Below are 20,257 nucleotides of genomic sequence, written 5' to 3' on the forward strand. Positions count from 1 at the left end.
AGGAATATGATGCTTCTCTCAAAGCTGCTTAAACTTGATTTTATTTCAGGTCTGCAGCTAAATTTTTTTTGTAAATAGATTTAGGCTGTCAATTTCCAGGCATGCTGTGCCATCAGCATGTAGAGACTGCTGTGACAAACGTGGAGGCTGCAGCAGCAAATTTTATTACAAACTGGTAATTGAATTGAACAGGTTTACATTTGAATAGATTTACTGCAGCATGATCTCTGACATGCTGCATGGGACTGAAACCCTTGTCTGTACATAAAGAAACATTTAAGATACAGAAGCAATTATTTCAGCTCCGTGTAAGTCCATGCTAATCAATAAATTTACATCACTTTACTACATCTGCAAGAAGTAAAGCACATCATCATTCTTCACTCAGTGCATAAAGGATGTGGTCAAAGACAAAAACTCATCTCCAGACTTTCCCATAGGTAAAAACAACACCTGCCTCCAAAACCACCTTCCAAGAAGAACAAAAGAAAAAAGTATCTCTATTCCAAGTACAACCGTAAAAGTGTACCATGAATCAGTATGGTTTCAAAAATAAATGTGGCCACTAAAGTCGTAAAGAAAACAAAACGCCCTTGTAAGTTCTTTTAGGTTGTCCTATAAGGTGGCAGATAAGCAATACCTGAAAAGAACATAAGCTAACTCTTCCTTAAATGAAAAGACTCGGTAATTAAAAATACATAGAAATCTTACTGTGTTTTGACAGAAAAACTCACACAGTAAGCGTGGAAAAACTATGATGTGCCCAGCAGCGGGCCTAGCAAAGGAACCTTCTTTTCAAAGGAGTTAGCTATTTTGTCATTGTAGAACATTCAGAAAAAGCTATGTACTTTTAGGGTAAACAATTTATTAATTCCTGATCAAAAAAAAAAACCAAACTGTGGGATTGATTTGCATCCATGGATAATAATTTGTGCAAAAAATCTGATTCACAACGTGCATCTGATTTGTCCAACTAAATTATCTGTTAGCAAAACTGTACGCAGAAACATAGTAAAGCCGCCCACAATTTTGGTAACAGATAATTACTCATTTGTAGAAGAATCACTTCATTTCCTCATGCAGTCCCAGAAGCTGCACACGGACAAGATTTTTAAATACATATGTTAATGCATGTGCAATGGTGCCCTCAAAATTTAAAAGGAAGGTCTAATTAACCTGTATGTACTCTTGGTAGCACTGCTTTGTTTCCAATCAAGTTGCTCAATATAACTGTAAATTAGGTTACTAGTGATACAGGGTCTTAACTTACTAAAAAAAGATGTTAAGCAGCACAGCCCCTTTCAAAAGGTGCCATACTCATGCATTTATTTCTTTCTACAGTTTATCTAAGCATCACAATTTAACCTTTAAGTTAACTGCTCCTAGTGGTCAGTTATATGAGGATTTTGGCAAATAAAGAACTGTCCCACCATCACTGGAAGGGAGGGTCAAATCCTGCCGTTCTTACTGAGGCAAAATCCCCATTGAATCTGACAGGAGTTTTGCTCAAGTAAGACTAAGGACAGCAGGATTTGGCTCACAGGATCATAGCATCTGCCAAAGCAGTTGCACAGAACTGGGTTTATTCTTAGTAAGTATAATCCAATAAGAATATGTCTGTAGGTGCGTGATAGGCCTAATTTGTCCATCATCTCTCCACTGGTCTGTATTGTTCTTGGATTTTACTGATAGCTGTATATCAAACCTGTTCTAAATTACCATCAAACAATTTGCAAAAATCGGCCATCTATTAGAGCTGACTTTTTAAGCATTGACAAAGAAAAATTGCATGGGACTATTTTAAACTGGTTGCTTAACACCAAGTACTCTCCAGTGAAGACAATATTTAGAAAACATTACGTTGATTCCATTTTGAAAGGTTATCTAGCTCAGAAGTCCATGACATCTTCTGTTATTCTTTCTTGGTGGTAATAGTGCACTACAACAATAATGTATACAATACATAAAAGTATATTTTTGCATATACATTAACAGCAACAGAAGTGCATAGCACGTGACCAAGATTTAAGAAACTGTTCTTTCTGTAACATTGATGAATCAAGTTCCAGGCGAGATAGTACTGTTTCTTGGAAACGTTTTCTTCTATTTACCAGTTATTCAAGATCTTCAAAATGCAACTGATGAATTGAAACACTCAACATATACTTACACTGAGGGGCAGAGGTTCTCACATGCTTTTTAGAAAAAAAGGGAAAATAGAAAAAAAAAGAAGAAAAAAAAAGAGGGGTGGATACTACTCTTCTGTATGCCATTATTTGATCCAGTGTTGCTACAGTAACTTCAGTAGACACACTCAATATTTATACTTGCTTAATTGAGAAGTAACCCTTTCGTTTGTCCTGATGAAATGACAACAGAGTAAAAATAGGGGAAAAGAAGGCACAGTGTTTCTGCCAGAAACAGTGGATAAGGACTGGAGGAAAGAAATCTTTGAGAATTCATGGTGTTAAAGCATTTAAGGAAAATGAGAGGATATACTCCGATGATTCTTCTATTAGTTACCTGCTGAAGGAGAACGAATGCTGGGGTACATCTTGCTATACTACATGCAGTTCGAAATATTCCAGAGAAGATGAACTCTATGTGCATACACCGTGATTCCATAGCTTAGAAACAGATGGTCAGGAAAAGCAAGTATACATGAAAATTGCTTTTACAGTAACTGGTTAGAACACTCACCTATCTGTCTTCTTTACCAGTTGACCTACAACTGTTGCACTTGTTCGCAGAGAGATACATACTGACTTGACCAGTCTTACCTTCTTTCAGCATGCCAACTTTTAGACACTTCATGAAGCGGCAGGCTTGGCAGGACTTGCGTCTGCGCTTTGTGATTTCACATTCATTCGTTGCTGGGCAGCTGTATTCTATGTTACCTGTAACAGAAATTATAGGAAAAGAGAGGTATTCAGAATCGCTGACTAATCAACACAATGGATATACAAAGTACTCATACAATTGCTGTTGTGTTTAATTTTGGAATATAACAAGAGTAAACTGTGCTACAGAAAGGAAACACCTTTCAAGTAAAAACAAAAAGCCAAGTTAAAGGATGAACTTTTTTTTTATTATTTTTATTATTTTTTTTTTTTAAATCTAGACAGCTGTATGGGGGAAGAAAAAACACAACCCCAAACCCCCACAATGTGAGTCTGTTTCTGGCTCCATACATGGTCCCTAGCAAAATCCTTCACATAGGTTATTCTTGCTGGTAGGATGAGGAAATTCTGTCATTGACTATACCAAGCAAGCCACATGCTCAGGCTCCTTGCCAGAACACTCTTCATTTCTTTTTTTTTCACCAATTTAATCAGTCTTTGTCTACAATACAAAAAAAAGACTGTTGTGCTTTATTGCACAATCAACTGTAACAGGTACTATGAGAGAGCTTTGCCCTTCCCCTTCCACAACAGCAGGCACAGTGTATCAGGCAGGGCTCACCAGCATTGTTACCACCACACCTAACACATTCTACAGCTGCCAGGTCAGCCAGGACATCTCTCCTTCTCTCTACAGAGTTCTTGTACCAAGAAGCATCAGAAATAGGATCATTCCTACCAAATTGTCAGAATAACAACATAGGGGAGATGTTTGCCTCTGCCTCTCCCAACTTTCCTTAATGCTTAGAACAAGCTAGACCCTTAAATGTGAGCCCTCCTGGGCAAAGCAGTGCCTCAATTTTTTTTGTTACTGCTTAGTTCATATTACTTACCCTAAAAAACAGGGGGGGGGCAAAGCCTAAAAAAAGCCTGAAACTGAATGGGTAAAATACATATGAGTAACTTCCTTTACACTTCTTAAAAATCACATCTTTGGGTATTCAAGTCCAAATGGGAGAACATCTGTTCTCTTTTGCCCTAGTACCACTGCATTTTCCATAAAACAGCTTAGCTCAGCTTATTCAGCTGCCCAGCCATGCATCCTATTGCCCATGACTACATTCAGTATGACAGACTTTGCAGCAGTCAGAAGTTTCACCAGGAAACTGACTTTTAAATAAAGTATCTTCCCCATCAGCCTGTCACATCTTGCTTTAAAGGTATTTCTTTATTTTCTAACCCTTTCCCCCTGTGATTAAGTGCATTAGTATCTTAATGAAAATGCATTCTGTTTATTGCCCTCTTGGGAAGCAAGAGGTCATCACACCAAATGCATAAATTGTCATCAGAGGCAGTCCGAGCATAATTGCAATTTTGCTGCTCCATGTTTGCTGCACTCAGGGTCCATCAAAGTCCCCTGAAACATGCGCAGGTTCTAATAATTAGCATAGAGTCTGCCTGGGACCACAGCATTGATGAAATATTTCAGAGTTAATCACACTTTGTAAACACTGATTTATATTGACTACCTTTCTCCAGACTGATGTGTCCTCATTAAATATCACATTAGTGGATTGCAGGATTGCACAAAGACTCAAATGCTCAGCAACTGCTAATTCAACAGGAAATTATACTTAAACCACTTATACCTATTGAAAATTGGTTAAGTATTTATGATAAAGGAGGTCTGCATGGTACAATGTATATACTAACAATATAACCAGCATACTCTGCATGCCCTTTTCAGGCCTGTGCAGGCTTTCTTCCTCCTGAACACTGCTGCATCACCGACTTAGCAATGCTGGTGGGTAAAACAGATTTTGCTGTGTCTGAACGCTACTGGCTCTTGCTAACAAAACTCAAAACTTCAGTTTAGTCCTCTTCCCCTTTCTTAGCTCCTGAGAAGAAAGCTATTTAAGAAACTGAAGGATACAGCAGGCAGGAAATTCAGCGCAACAGCTCCTGCAAAACTTCTTTCCAATACACATTAGCCGAGTTAGGAGATAACACTTCTGTAAGGATACATAGGAAAGGGCGGTAAAGGCAAGCTTTAAAAAAAGATTCGTATTATCCTCTCACACTCTAACAAGGCATTTTTAGTGAGGTACAACCACTACACAGGGAGACCTTCAAAGCTTTCCACAAACTGTATTTCATTAACTTCATCATATTGTAGTAATAAATATATTGCCAACCCTATTAAAAAAAAAAAAAAAAAAAAAAAAGAAAAGAAACAGGGAATCAGAAATACTTTGCAGAACATCAAGGAGATTTTTACGCAAGGTCAGAAATGATCTTGATCAAAATCAAGATTGAGATTACAACACAGAACTTCAAGCAGCAAAGCTCTGGTCCAAGGCAAGTGAAGCACTCCCACTGCAGCCAGAGCCCTTGTGCACAGATGACAACAGTTCAGATGCCAACGCCAAAGCTAGTATAGTATTCAAAATCAGAAAAATATAAGCAAGATTGCTTATTTCCCTAAATAGAGACTTCTAATCTATACCCCAACCTTTCAAGTTTGTGCAAAATCCTGTGAAACATGGCCAGGGTCTGTGGCCTGCAACACATTATGCACCGACAACCTAACATTTTTCCTGCAAATTCTTGCCACCTAAAAAGCTCCAGAATGAGCTGTTATTCTAGTCACTTAGTTTCCAGTTCTTTATCTTAGAAGGGGAATCTTCTCCTATCTATTTAGAGTACTTTAATGAATTATACTCTACAACTGATATTAAATCTTAATTTTTGATGTTAGTAAATAAACTTGGAAGATGGCAGCAAGAGTTCCTCCAATGAACTCAGCAGAATTACAGCAACTGGATTTATTGCTGCAGCAAAGAGCCACATCTTACCAATGGCCATAGATGGTTCCCCTAAAGTGTTTCAGCTTTCTAGAATATGGCTAGACTGCAGTAAGGGTTCAAGAAAACTAGTATTTTGTCACCACTCCATACATGAATGCAGTACTTTATCAAATATTCTCATGGATAGACTTCATTTCTGACAGTGAGCTTTCCTTAAAAAAAAGAAAAAAAAAACAACCAAAAAAAATAAAAAAAAAAACCACCACAACCTCATGAATTTTGCAATGGACACTCAAAATGCATTTTACCTAGCACTCAAAAGTATTAGTGGATATATTTTTACTAAAGATCTACATCTACTGTATACTGCAGGTCGTAAGAGTTCTCACAATTTCTTATTTATTTCTAGAGTTCTCACAATTTCTTACTTATTTCTATACACTAAAAAAATAAAGAAAGCAATTATTTTAAGAAGTGTTTGGGAATCTGTACAATTTCATAGGTGCACTACATCCATTTAAGATGCTCAGATCCACATTTGATTTCAACGAGGAAGATTCAGAAGGAGGCCCGACCATTTAGTTGTCAACTACATGATGCTAGTGGCTGAAAGTGAGCAGCTAGTAAGAGTATGTAAGTTGAGTTTGCCCAGTCCTGTCAACAGCTGGAGAGGTGGCTGTGTTACACAGTGAACAAAATCAGCATGGCAGCTCTGAGTCTTTAAACTGGACTGACAAGAGCGATCGAGCAATTCATAATATCTCCTGGCTGGTTTACAGAAAGGACTGGGCTCTGATTACTTATTTCAGAGTCTTTTGTACAATTAGTTTGCAGGCAATATAATTTTCTCACTTACTCCTTAATAGAATTGTGCAGCTAGCTGGCTGATAGAGTAACAGCATATATGTAAAACTCCTGCCTGAAGTGCCAGGGAATAATTTGTATATTCCTTTCAGCAGCGTAATGGACTTTTACAGTTTGGCAGTTAAAGGGCTGAGTAATGTAAACTAGTATGACGTTTGAAAATAAAAATATATGTCAAATCTTCACTCCCCAAACACACTGCCAGGTGCTATAATAATACAACAGGATTTATGCCAGCCTGAGTCCCTTTTTTCTCCTCACGCACTGAGGAATGTTCATTTAAAAACATTCCTTTTTTCTACTAATTTGTTAAATTTTATGATCTCGGTCAAAAAAATGAGAAAATACTACCAACACATGGTGCCTATCAAGTGCAACTGACTCACTAAAAATATGATGCCCTTTGATCATGAGAGAGCAGGTGAACTGCTAAAACTTACACTGCGCAACCGGCTCTGGGGTTTTAGATGCTTCAGACTGTCAGATCTTTACAGCTCCAGGTTAAGCGGGCCAAGATATTTATTTTTCCATCTCACAGATGAGGTTTGAAGGTTACCTGTATGAGATATGGAGTCACTGTACAATTGTAATGGTACAGGGACTTACTCGATGGCTTTACAAGCTAGGCAATCAACTGGACTCAGCCAAGATGCTTGAGACCATTTTGGCCATTTCTCGCACAGAATTGACAGTAACACTCAAGGTAACAGAAGAGCAGTGAAAACAATGACAAAGAAGAGGCCACTGAGATGACTGGACCTTACGCCTTGACATCTGATCCCAAACGAAGGTGCTGTCATCAACAGTTACAAGTTTAGAACCTCACAGATATCAAGAGGGCGAAGCTGGCTCTAGAAAGGGGCTCCAGCCTGTGGGACAGGCTGAAATAGGGATCTCTCTTCCAGAAATACAAGAATAGAAGCTGCAAATAGCAATTGTCCACAGAAGCTTTATTTCCCTTTTCCCACTGTGACGTTAGATATTCTGACACTAAGATGTAAAAGGATTGCTATGAGCTACTGGAATATGCTCAGGACATCTTTGGAGAAGTAAAAGACATGAGGAGGACTGAGACACAGGGTGAAAATGTGCTTGGGAAGAGCCATGAACCACTCACAGAAGCAGAAGGAATGCTGAAGATACCAGTGTTGAAACTTCTACTGTGTGAGAATGTAGATCCAGAAGTGGGGGGAAGGTAAAAAAGGCAAAAAAATAGAGAGGAATTAATTATTCCTTCAATGTAGTAATTTTATGCTACTATCAGCTCATGGAACTGTATTTCAGTATCTCTTTATTTATATTCAATAATGCCCCATTTTTCTCCCAAACTTTCTCTTTTAGCTTCTGTAACCTAATACCTTTTTTTCAAAAGGTTGTATTTAAAAATCAAGTGTTCTCATTATTCTTAATAGAGGCCTCTGCATCACTGGATTTAAGCCTTTCTGCAGTAAGGTTGACCCCAGGCACCACCTTCATGCTCTGTTTTCCTGGGTGACAGACCCAAAGGAATACACCTGCTTCTCTGTGGACTGGCATGCATGAAAACTCTGGAAAATGAAAAGTAGCCAGGATTACAGCCATAGATCGTCTGGGAATTAATAAAACACAAGTCTTAGAAAGAGACAGAGGAATCTAAGCCAACACAGGGAGCGAATTACAGTACATCAGGTCACACCTTGATATGTAATCCAACCAGAACAGAAACAAGCAGCTCCTGAGAAACCGAGGAGAAATAGGTGCTATCGGAAATAAAAAGCAACAACAGGCTAACTTAGGAAAAGAAGAATAAAGAAAAAGTCCCAGACAGGCTTGTATTTGATGTTTATAGAACTTAGCAAAGCTAAACTGAGAAAAGTAAAAATATTTTCTCTGAGGTTAAAAATTTCAGTTCCTGCAGACTCTGCTCCCTACTTTGCAGTCAGAACTCAACTGAATTTGAGTAAATATTTTCACAAGTAAAAGTACTCTTATCAATAAGGTTTCAGAAATGGGGTCAGGTTGGAATGAGGTTGGACTTGAACCTAGCTGAATCCAGTTTGGGCTGACAAATCCTTAGATGGATTCACCTGATACTGTAGATAGCTCTATGAATTATAGACCTATGAATTCTGCTACTTGTCATCTGGAGCTGATTAAGCCTGAAGTTGACTGTATTCACAATTTTTCACCCAGATGACTTCAGAAACAATATTGCGCACACAGAGTTACAGAATGTTTTAAAATGTGGTTCTTAAATGCCTCAAATATTTTTTCAAGATTACAGGACTCTGTATGAAGGATTATGCTTACGTGTCTGTTGCTTGTGTTGCCTTTTCTGTCACAATAAGAAACTAATGAGAAACGGCTGGTTTTTAAATTACAGTGTAAGATGGTGTTTGACAGAGGGAAACAGCCAGCTTAAAAGTGGATTTTAAAGGAAACCACTATGTTGAGTCACATAAAAGAAGCCAGTTTACTATGTTACTGAATTGTAATACGCTTATAACTTCTAAAATGCATTTCCTAATTTCTTTTTCTTTTACTCCTAGAAAACAACATGAATGCAGAATTGAAAAAAAAATGTAAAGGTGATGTTGGTTGCTCTGGCTGCACGACATTTTTGCCTCAGCCTCTAACTTTAGGTAGATGGGTTTCCAGCATCATAAAACCCACTATAATTTTCAGTATAAGGCTGATATTAGGGGGTGTTGAATGACACCTGTTAGGGCCCAGCTACCTTTGATTCCCACTGGAGTCAACTTCTTTGTCTTCAACAGAAATGAAGGGCATTTAGGTCATCGTAACAGAGAATCAGTGCTTTGAAGACACAAATAGAACTGAACCCCTGCTGCCTGGGAGTCACCGAAGAGCTATCCAAGTCAGAAAGACCAAACCATCTACATTTTATCCTTACTGGTATTTATCTGGGTCTGGTTTGATACATCCTACCAAGGCAGCATGGAAAATTGTCATTGTTTGTTTATGAGTACACAAAACATTTCAGTCTGTAAAGCCACAAACCAAATTACTTTCACAGCAGAGAAAAAAAAATTTAAAAAGTTATAGAAAGATTAAAATAAATCACTGGCTAGCTGAGACTTCATGTGTCTCTAGTTTCAAACTACACAGAGCTTCGTAAGTGGGCTGGAAGCTTTCAGTTTATAGGAAACAGAGACCCAGACCCAATTATAATGGCATTGCTACATACGCACTGTACCAGTACTACTTGTAAACCACATCTCTTTCTGAGTGATTCTGATGAGTTCGAAATAGCTATGCACAAATCAGGATGCTCATTCTTATTCTCTAATAATCTAAATGCAGCATATAATTAACAAGGCTGTAAGGAAAGCAGTGGTAGTAAAAAGGATAGAACCACCTGTATACCTTTAAACTTCTCTCTGGTTCTCAGATTTCAGTGTATTTATATTTTATTGCCTCATCTTGTTTGGCTGCCATAGTTACACAATGACATTATGACAGAATAAAAGACGTGTTGGAAGGAATGAAAAAATATTCACTCACTAGTTTAATTGGCCCATAGGTACAGAGAAATCGGGGAAAAGGGAAGATATCTATCATTGCTTGCTTAAAATATTCTTTGAAAGAAATGCTGATGCACAGACTTTCACTTATATAAGGAAGGTGAATGATTTAATCAGGTAATGATGGATTCAGGTGACATTTAGTGTTAGGTTCACTGGAGGGCTGCCATCTTTGCGCCAGAGCCAAGGTCCACAGACTATTGCACCAAGACACAAGCCTCCACACTATCTTTCCATAAAAACGATAATCTTAGCTACCAGTAAGGATGCTGAAAAGCCATAAAATCTTACTTAATTTGCTTTCACTTCCTCCACAAAAATGATGTACCGTATTATAGGAGTCAGCTTTGAGAGATGCAAATTAACCTTTGGAAGCCACTTCTGTCATGTGCAACTTCGAATCAAACTTTATGTTGCCCATTTTAAATGTCACCTTTCTGAATTTACACAGATAGTTCTAACTTGCCTAATTTAAACTTTCTGATTTTTTTTTTTTTATATATATATATAAATATTTATTTACTGTAAAGCATTTGTACATTTACAGGTCAAATTGGCTCAGTAATGGGTAAACACTCTAGAGGGGGCTGAAGAACCTGAACACTAAAGGGATTAAAAACAACTCTGGGTAACCAAAAAAGGCGAACAAAGTACAAAGCACTGCCATCTATCTCCTAGTTTAGGCAGGCTTTGAAGACCATAGGAACTGCATTACCGCAGAACTGTAGAGCTGAAGGCTCTTAGATGATCAGCATAAAATGAGATAGCAGACTTGGTCTAGTTCACATAATGACCAAAAAGACAACAGAATTCCCAAGATGGAATATTTCTTGTTGTGTTAGGAGACATGGATAAGCAACAAATCTCAGGGATAAAGCTCTTAAATGAGAGCGAAAGTATGATTGCAGGGCTCCTTACTACCAATTGCTTTACTCACCCTGTGTATAAACAGGAGATTGCCTCAATACTGCTCATCCAACAGTTTTTCCTTAAAAACTAAACATATAAACAAAAAACCTGAAGCCTAGGAACTACAAGGAATATTAAATGCAAAATGTTTTAGCTTTTGTGGGGAAAATTCAAACACTGTCCAAGGAAATAATAAGTAAGGTAACACATTTGCAACAAGCCTTACCAGGAAGGCAACGTATCAATACCTACACATTTCACACTGCCTTTTCATGCTACTCTAAGGAGTGCAAGGACAACAGTCCTCAAGATTTGGAGGGAGGAAGTTGTCTAGATGCAGGCCATTATTTTACAGAGATGAAGGCTAAAATAAAACAAAATAGTAAACTATCATTGAATCTGTAAATCCTATCATCCTTCTACTGAAAGCAAGAATATAATTTCAATCCCCTTGCAGAAACATTTAAGTTACAGGCACTGAGTAATTACATGTTATTAATGAAAAATGTGTACTTACTAGTCTTTACGATAACTGAGCAAATAAAAATTATGAGAAAAGTGTTTACACTAAATATTCACTACAAAATACCTGGTAAGTACGAGGTCTCTGTGCTGAACATGAGACTTTGCACGCAGCTGACAACTGCAAAATCTATTTTTTTTCCCTCTTTCTTTTAATGAAAGCTCAGAGTTTTCAAAATAATACAGTGCACAGCAAAAACTGTGGAGAGACCCTAAAATCAATGGACCTGTAACTATTTTTAGACATTGCTATTTTCTACTATCCCTGATGTTAAGCCAATTTTGGGAAGATTTGGCTGTGTGTGTTTCTGTGAGACATTCGCAATCAGCCCCCATGTAAACTATCCCAGAAGCAAACTAAGAGCTGCAGCTGAATGAGTCCTAGGCTGAGCAGAGAGAACATACAGTTCTCCCATCCCTTATATGTCACAAAAGGGGCAGAATATCATTAGATTCTATTGTGACCTAAGACTATGCTGATTTTATATATTGAACAGGGGTTTTTTGGTGGGTTTCAGTTTTTTAGAAGTAATTTCTTGTTTCTATTTTTTTTAATATTGTTGATTTTTATCATAATCTATGCATACTTTGCCACACTCCCAAATGTATTTATGTGCTATGTTAAAAATATATATTCAAAAAAGCAAAATCACTCCTCCTTGTAATTCAAGACAGGGTCCATTTCATTTCTTTACTTTTAAGAAAATTAGCGGGGATTGCAAGAGGCAGGAAGAAGAGAAGAAATCAGTCAGCCAGGAACGGACTGTTTTAGACTACATTGCTGTCATCTGAAAGGGATTGATGATCTCCATTACTCTTAAAAACAGGTGTATACATTAGAGCAACACCTGCCTCACGGAAGTGGCTACTAGGTATCCTGTGATATTCACTTCTGTCTTATACAAGATGCTGGTGTACAGATACCGTGCTGGCTTTCTGAACAGCTGCCTCTGGCTTTCACCTACTGAGATTTCAAAAGACCCCTTTGAAATGGCAAGAATGGAAAGACTCCCATTGACTTAGTCGAAAGGACACCAGGCCTGACACGAACACAAGATGTGCTTCATAATCTAACTTTATCAGCTCAGCCTTGCTCTTACTGAAGTCAGGGCAGTTTTGCCCATGATTTCAACAAGAGTAGCACTTCAGTTTTACAAGTCTGAGCTAATTTATTAACTGTTATATAAATTATAACAAAAAGTTTTGAAAGTCAAATGTTCTTTCTCACTGAATCTATAAATTAAGTACCCATCACAATTAAATTACTAGCGTTTAAAATAAGCAGTTCTTTGAGCCAAGATATATTATCCTTACATATGCACAGTTACAGTATTTGACTCTTTAAACAGTCTGGTTTACTACTCCGTATTTATAAATTTCTTGGGGGTTTCATGTTTGCAGTTATGTAGTAATCAACTTATTTTAAAAGCAAGCAGAGAAACGATGTGATATGAACCAGGAAGTGAAATGGTACAGGGAAGAACGACCTCTAGGAAACACCGGGACCAAATTCAATCATTTAGAGCAAAAAATCCTCCAAGGAATTATCCTTCATGCAAGCCTAAAGGCAGAATTTGCCCATTCAGAACATGAGCAGTACCTTTTTCTTATATATTTCTTGTCACCTACCACAATCCATGGTTCGATTCACCAAAGTACATTGTTTCCATTATTTTGGGTGGTATCTGAAAACTCCTAGTAGGTGTGTCAGTTCAGTCAGCACTATCACTGAAGATGCTACCATGACATTACGATGGTAACATACTTCCTATTCTTAGTTTCTTCATTGTCGCTTTTCCATGGGATGGTTGGGTTTGCCTTACTGGCTTTTTTTTCCTTGTTTTTTTCTTTTTCTTTTTTTTTTTTTTTTTGTCTTCACCTCTTCACTGCACTGTCACCTGCTAATGCAGCTAGCACTCTAACCATACTGAGACATTTTGCACAGCTGCCAGTTCTAACTTGAGCTGTGTAGCCAAGCCCAGGTTGCTAATCTGGAGAATGACGTCCCTGTCTTGTGCTTCCATGCCCAGAAACTTGCTGTCGGTGGTGTGGTGTAAAATTGCAGTCTACCTATTACTGCCAGGAGTCAACACTTGAATCAGTTGTTTCTGTGGCATTTTTCAATGCTCAAAATACAACTAAAATAATCTTGCATCATTTCAGTTCTGTAGGACAGCTATTACATAGCAAGTAAATACTATTTCTAAAAAGAGACTTGCCAGCTGAAGTTGGTGCTTGAACCTTAGCAATCACAAAATACAAGCTGCTTCAGTGGAAAACCTTTTTGAGCTTTTCTGAAAATGTTCTTGAAAGTGAAGTGAAATCACCTACCTCTTTTTTTTTTTTTACTTTTTCCAAAACAAAGACTTGAAATGTACATACTGTTTCTGCGTATGAGCTCATTTTACATAGGAACCCAGGCCAGTAGGAACCTCCACAGGAATGTTTGTTTACTGGTTGCAAACATTGTATCAGTCAGCTCCATTAGAACAAACGAAGTACAATGTTTCTTTTTAGTGGCTACATGGCCATAATAAAATGGGAACTTCCTGCAGGGGGAAGGACCACATCCCACAGTAATAACATGGGCAAGAGCAGAATAAAACGGCCATTGCCTCAGCCATGGATAAATTAAAACATTCATTATTTTTCTTATTAAGTTTACATTAAATATGAAAGAATGATATTTCAGAGAACTTGAAGAAATGTTTCAAATTTGGGGTTACATGAAATTACAACCTGAAACTAACTTTATATTCCTTATCATCACTCATTTTTAAAAAGAAAAGTATACCATCAGATTGCCTGGTCTTTCCTGACAATTTCAGGTCCTCAACATCTATGAAAATCAAGCAGGTTTATTGAGGAGCTTAAATTTGGACTTAGCAACCCAATTTTAGTCTCTGAAGTTTGAATTTAATTTAATGTGACACTATATTCCTGTACAGGCCAAGCCTGGCCTCGTGTTCTTTAAATGAAGCACCTTCAATTTTATGTGAAAGGATGATATCTAAATCAAAGTAGAAGGTTATTTTGTCTCCACTGGTTCTGAAGCTAGAACAAGTGGTCATGCAAATTACCCCATTCATTCTAATTTATGCCAAAATATGTGGCATATTTGTAACAGGTATCAAGAGTAGATTAGTACAAAGTACTGGGCAGAGACCAAAAGCTGCCAACTTACTGTCCTTACAGTGTGGTCTTACAGAGATATTTGTTGAACCTGTGTTCAGGAACAATTAGGGCCACTGTGTATTGTATGGGTGAAAGACCAATTATTAATACACTGATATGCACAAAGCACGTCTTCATTGCATTTTGTTCCAATTTTAAATGCACTGGTGCTTTAGCAAAAATAAATTGTGGCAGAAATCCAGTTTAAGTATGGCAGTGGTGTAACTAGGAGCAAAAACCCAAGCACAATCCCTGTGTGCCAGCCACAAAGTGTGTTTGAGAGGCATCCATGACAGCCTTCAGAAAACAGTTTTCTTCACAACAATCATTTAAGGGAATCCATGAGAAACTCATACACTGTAGACAAATCTGAACATGCACCGGATGGCTCTAGTATTTTTCTGTTTTTCATAATCAAAATAAATGTAGCAGTGGGCTTAACAGAACAGACAGATCTCCTCAAAGAAGCCCAAAGTGGCTTTTCCATGAGTAATGTGTGTAGGACCAAACACAACGACAAATGAAAAGGTACAGTCAAGGACCATACTATTTCACTTTGAGGAAAAGGAATAAAAGAAGTTCAAAGAACAACCAACCTTGAATTGTCCTCTTGAAGAAAGCCTTGCAGGCCTCGCAGGAAGCCACTCCATAGTGGTACCCCGATGCAATGTCACCGCACACTAAACACAGTCTTTTGGGCATCGAGTTCAGCATATATTCACACTTGGTCTGTGAATCTTCAGCGATGGTACTGGAGCAGTCATCATACCGTTTCCTGACCGGCCCATTGCCCCCAAGCCCTGTGGCCGAAGGGTAGAGGGGAGGTGAGTCCAGCCCGTTCTGATGTCCATTCATGGTGGAACTGTAGCTCCCGCTGGCGTCTGAGGAGCCACCGGGGCTGTGGTGGTTGATGCTGTCCGTCAGAGAGGCAGGGCTCGACGGTTCCGTCTTGATGTACGACGAACAGCTAGAATCAATGTGTCGATCTTTGCTTGACATTCTGCAGAGAAGCCTGTAGTGGAGAGAGAGAAAGAAGAATCTGTGTATTAAAGGCAGTGCTCTTTAAGGCTGCTCTGGAAGGGTTAGGGACTGCACATCATTCATTCATTAGTCAATACCTCTTGTTCTACATGAAGGTAATCAGCATAAGGGCATGACAGAGCTTTGTCAAAGCTCCAGACAGGCAGTAAACAAAAACTTTAAAGAGACCAAATCCGTCTGTTGTCCCCTCCACCTGCCCTCTAGGCTGTGTGTCAACTTCACATCAATTCTAAATTCTGAACTTGTCATCTAGCCAGTCAAAAAACTTTAAAAATCTTCTTAGATGACTTGGCTATCAAATGCCTTCCTTTTTCACTAGTACTTCCTTTCTGTAAATTCTGTCGCTATCAGGAACAAATATTTCCAAGTTTGATCACATAAATGTTCTGCTCTGTAATTAATATTTGTCAAGTCACTTGGCAGAAACATGTATCCATCCACTATTGATCTGATCCCAGAATTGAAGAGCAAGTCTCCCAGAGTCTTTTCTTTTTTTTCCCTTTATTATAGATACAGCTATTTAGTAACAGAGTAGCACATCAGCTGGGAACCCTAACAAATAATTAAGTCTGGACTCCGTTTTCACAAAAATCTAAGTAAATTGATTCATCAGCTCTGGCTGCAATTACTTTCTAGCCATCATCCTCAGACTAACCAGTAATAATTACACCACTATCCCATACATCTGCAGCTCTATAGGATCTGACATTCCATGTGTTCCATTCTTGGATTTAAAAAGAGGAAATCTTAGAAGTTCTGTCTTTCAGAACGTGAGATTCTGTCTTACTTCTCAGTGCTTATGTTTTGAGAATTAAGCATCTGAAATAAAACCACATAACATCTGATCTGACAAATCAGTATTTTCTATCAGGGAAAAAACTAATCTTCTTTGTCTATTCCATTCCCAAGTTTTTTTTATGAATTTAATATGCATTTTAGGGAGAACAAGGGAAAAAATAATAATTAGAAAGCTCGAAATCAGATACTATCTTCATTTTCTACAGCTGTGATTATGAGACCACAGTAGCAAATGGCCTACCCAGCATTTTCCTGACAGTACTCTCAGAAGCTGCCAAAGCACAGATGACAGTTACGAGCGTTTCTCTAGAAACGTTATCGGCCAAAAAGCAACTATCCCAAAAGGCCACCCACCTGAAACTATAGATTCAGGCTTTCAAAGCAAACCCATGACTCCAGACAATATGACTGACTCAAATTTCTGAAGTAATTTTTGAGATCTTTCTTGTCTTCGCTTCTTCATCTTTTCATGTTAAAAAAACCCTAAATAAATAAAATCAATTTCCATCTCAAGATCTGGAATCAAATTCACCAATGGAAAACAGACATAAAGCCAGACAGTTGCCTTCCTTTCTAGTGAGAGTAACCGAGATCAGAACCTGACCCCCTTCAATAAAAATAACTTCTTAGGATGATATTTACCCTAAAATCAGTGTTCATGGATCTTATTTAAGACTTCTCAATTGTTGTGATTTTTACTGTAAAATTCTACTGCAAACAAACAATACGTGAATTTTGGAAATCAGCTAGATTGATGTGCAGAAACGTTAACCTGCACACTTAAAATCAGTACTTCTTTGGGGAGGTGGAAGGAGCAAGATATCTGGTGTCAGCAAATAAACCAAGGAAATGGGAAGGTTAAAGCCGTGAAAATATCTTATTACATGGACCACCTGCTTGTGTTGTCCTTTCCTCAAGAACTGGAGGGGGGGAAATCCCCTTGCCAGCCTGCAGTAGCGTGTGCCTTTTCTTCTGCATCTGCTGCCTTGTAGCCGTCACTGTTAATGAGTGCTGTAATTAATAGATAGCTCTCTCTTGTCTCTCTACTTGCACTCTGGGCTAAGCACTTCTCTCAAGTCAACATTTGAAAGAAAGCGGGTCGGCACTGACTTACAGCAGCTCTGCGAATTCCTTTTAATTTAGAGCACTTACACCACCACTCCACTTATTACCTTATAATTACTGGACCGCTCTCACATACATTACGATCTTAGACTAGAGTTAGAAGTTATTAGGGTACTAAAACATGGTGTCGCTCTGTCTCTCTCCTCTTTCTTTGACACTGAATTTTATACAGCTATGATTAAAAGTATCAAATTAACTTACACATTCTACCAACTTATTCTTTACGTTATTTTTCTATATACTAACACTAAGGTCCTTTTATTGACTAAACAGGTACTTGGGCTTCTTTTCACCTTCCTTCTGCTAAGACTCCGTAGATAAAATCTCAAAGTACAGCAATAGGAGTCACTGCCTACAGTCTGTCATAACCAGCTTGATGGCACATTCTCGTCTAAGACTCCCACAGCTGATTTTTTTTCTTCTCTAATTTGCGCCATAATGAGCTCAAATGTCACCCCTTCCCAGAAAAAAACATTTGCAATTAATTAGTCGTCCAAATGCATGTAGTTTTAGTCAGTGCAGAAGTGGCTATCTCCCACTCCAAGCAGTCAGAACCAAAACATAATCACAGTTCCACGAGCATTAAAATCTGATCACCAGCGTTGCTTAGGCTAAAGCCAGTCCGCTGATGCTTCTGAAGTAGCAGACTCAGGTACTAACCAAGACAGAGCTGCTTTCAGCTACAGCTTAAACAGTACAGACCGGATTGGTCCCCGCTGGCAAAGCAGAAATGCAGTTAAAACATTAACCATACCAAGGAAAAGCAAAAACAACAGTGCCTGACTCGGAGAACAAAAACTTTCTCAATCCCCCAAAGGCAAACCAGCGACAAGGCTGGGTACCAGCTGTGGGTGGGCAACAGACACCTACTGCTTTCACTCCTTTCTTTACTGTACCGCATCTGAACGAAAGTAATTCAAGAGCCATCTTATACGGATGGCAGGTGTGACCACCATCAAATTATCATGCTGAACATTTGGAATAATGCCTAAGCTAGATCTCTGTAAAATCCCTCCCTCAGTTCCCTCCTAATTACTACTTAGCTCGTTACACTGAAGAATTCCTAGACACCATTGCATTATAGTCTAAAACTACAGTTGGAGCTTAATTCTCTCTTCCTCTCTGTGTCTGAAATTCTACAGCTCTATTATTCAAGCCTGAAATATTCACAACTATCTATAAATTCAATTGTCAGCCAGTGGGTTTTATTCTAGACCTCACTTCAATCTAAAATTAGAGGCACTAAAATTCACATTAACTCTAAGAGGAATGTAGTGAATAAGACTTTATTTCAAAAGAACACCTTTTTGTCAGAAAGAGCTATTTTCAAGATGATGGCTTTATCTGCATTCAAAGAGAATAAGCCCAATTCCACATTGTGCTGTTAATGCAAAAATTTTAGGTCACATTGGATTAATAAAAATCTAAATTTAGTTAAGGTTTATGAATAGAAATAACATGTGTCATATAAAAACGTACAGTATTTATTTTAAAGCGTTGGTGGGGTTGTGGGTTTTTTGGTGGTTTGTTGTGGGTTTTTTTACTAGATTTTAAGTCAAATAAATGGCAGCTCTATTTGTGGTGGGCTGCTCTCACGTAAGTTTTCTAACAACGGGTCGCTCTCAGGTAAACTTCCCTTTCAGTAACTTGAGGGAAAGTAACTCACTAGCTCTAGAAGCATTTCCATGCCCACATACAAAAGAAACTACATAGGGTGCTGCAAGCCTCAAATAATATGCAACATATAGCATGACTCCTCACATCTCTACTAAATTTACTTTGTAACTTCCTCATTTAAATAAGACCTGAAGTCAGTCACTGCTGGCAGAAAAGTGTAACGACAGAGCACTTCAATATGCAACTCCTGCTTTAAAACGGTCTTAAACAATAGTGAATAAATTGTAATGCTATGTGCTTGTAAAAGTTGAATATATTAAGAATTTATTAATGCAATCACATTCATATTTCCATCTGCCTGCCACATTACTAATGATATTGACAGTGCTGACACTGGCTAGATCAGTATCAATATACAAGTGGAGTACAAAAATTAACTGCATCTGATTACAGTATATCGCCTTAAAAAAGAAAGCCTTGCCATTTGAGCCACTGGGAACTCTTCATATTCCATCCATACATCCAGCTGGCTCAGAAGGTGACTTTTCCCTCGTTTCCCTTATTACCAATACCTAAAGGAGGTCAAAACAACACACCACTACTTCAAAATCCACGAACACACCTCATGCTCACTTTTCAAGTAGGAAAAGCTCTGCTTACAGCATCATTCGCTATTTCATAGTTGCACTGGTCGTTTCAGTAATAATTAGTCATAATAATTAGAGTAAGCATCTTTATTATAGACTAACACTTTTATTTGCACATGAAGTTTTTCTTTTCCCGAAGAGAGAATTACACTATTTCCATAAATGTCAGAATAGGCTGTTAGCAGTTGACATTTTTAATGACAGCTACCACGTAGGAGCATCAGCAGGGCAAGTGTTATTATGCACACCTAGGTATTTTTTACGCTAACAGTGCAATCCATCTGATTTTCCTCCGATACATTCCTCTAACTCACATGGATGTCAACCAAAAAGGTCGTAACTTGTTGTCCTCATATTTTAACTATGAAAACCAACGTGTCAAAGTCAGT

At 38.2% G+C, this 20,257-nt stretch overlaps 1 protein-coding gene across 17 annotated transcripts in view; it reads right to left on the reverse strand.

Moving 5' to 3' along the window:
• The window catches only part of ESRRG (estrogen related receptor gamma), a 406,798-nt gene that overhangs the window by 112,862 nt on the left and 273,679 nt on the right, over window positions 1-20,257 (reverse strand). For all 17 annotated transcript variants that reach the window (XM_080408468.1, XM_080408460.1, XM_080408454.1 and 14 more), the window contains 2 exons: window positions 15,237-15,652; window positions 2,781-2,897 (listed from right to left, as the gene is read on the reverse strand). In XM_080408468.1, the coding sequence (XP_080264594.1) occupies window positions 2,781-2,897; window positions 15,237-15,652 (533 nt within the window). The remainder of the gene's footprint in view (window positions 1-2,780; window positions 2,898-15,236; window positions 15,653-20,257) is intronic.

Source organism: Falco punctatus (assembly GCF_963210335.1).
Source record: "Falco punctatus genome assembly, chromosome: 12".
In the NCBI taxonomy this organism is placed as follows: domain Eukaryota; kingdom Metazoa; phylum Chordata; class Aves; order Falconiformes; family Falconidae; genus Falco; species Falco punctatus.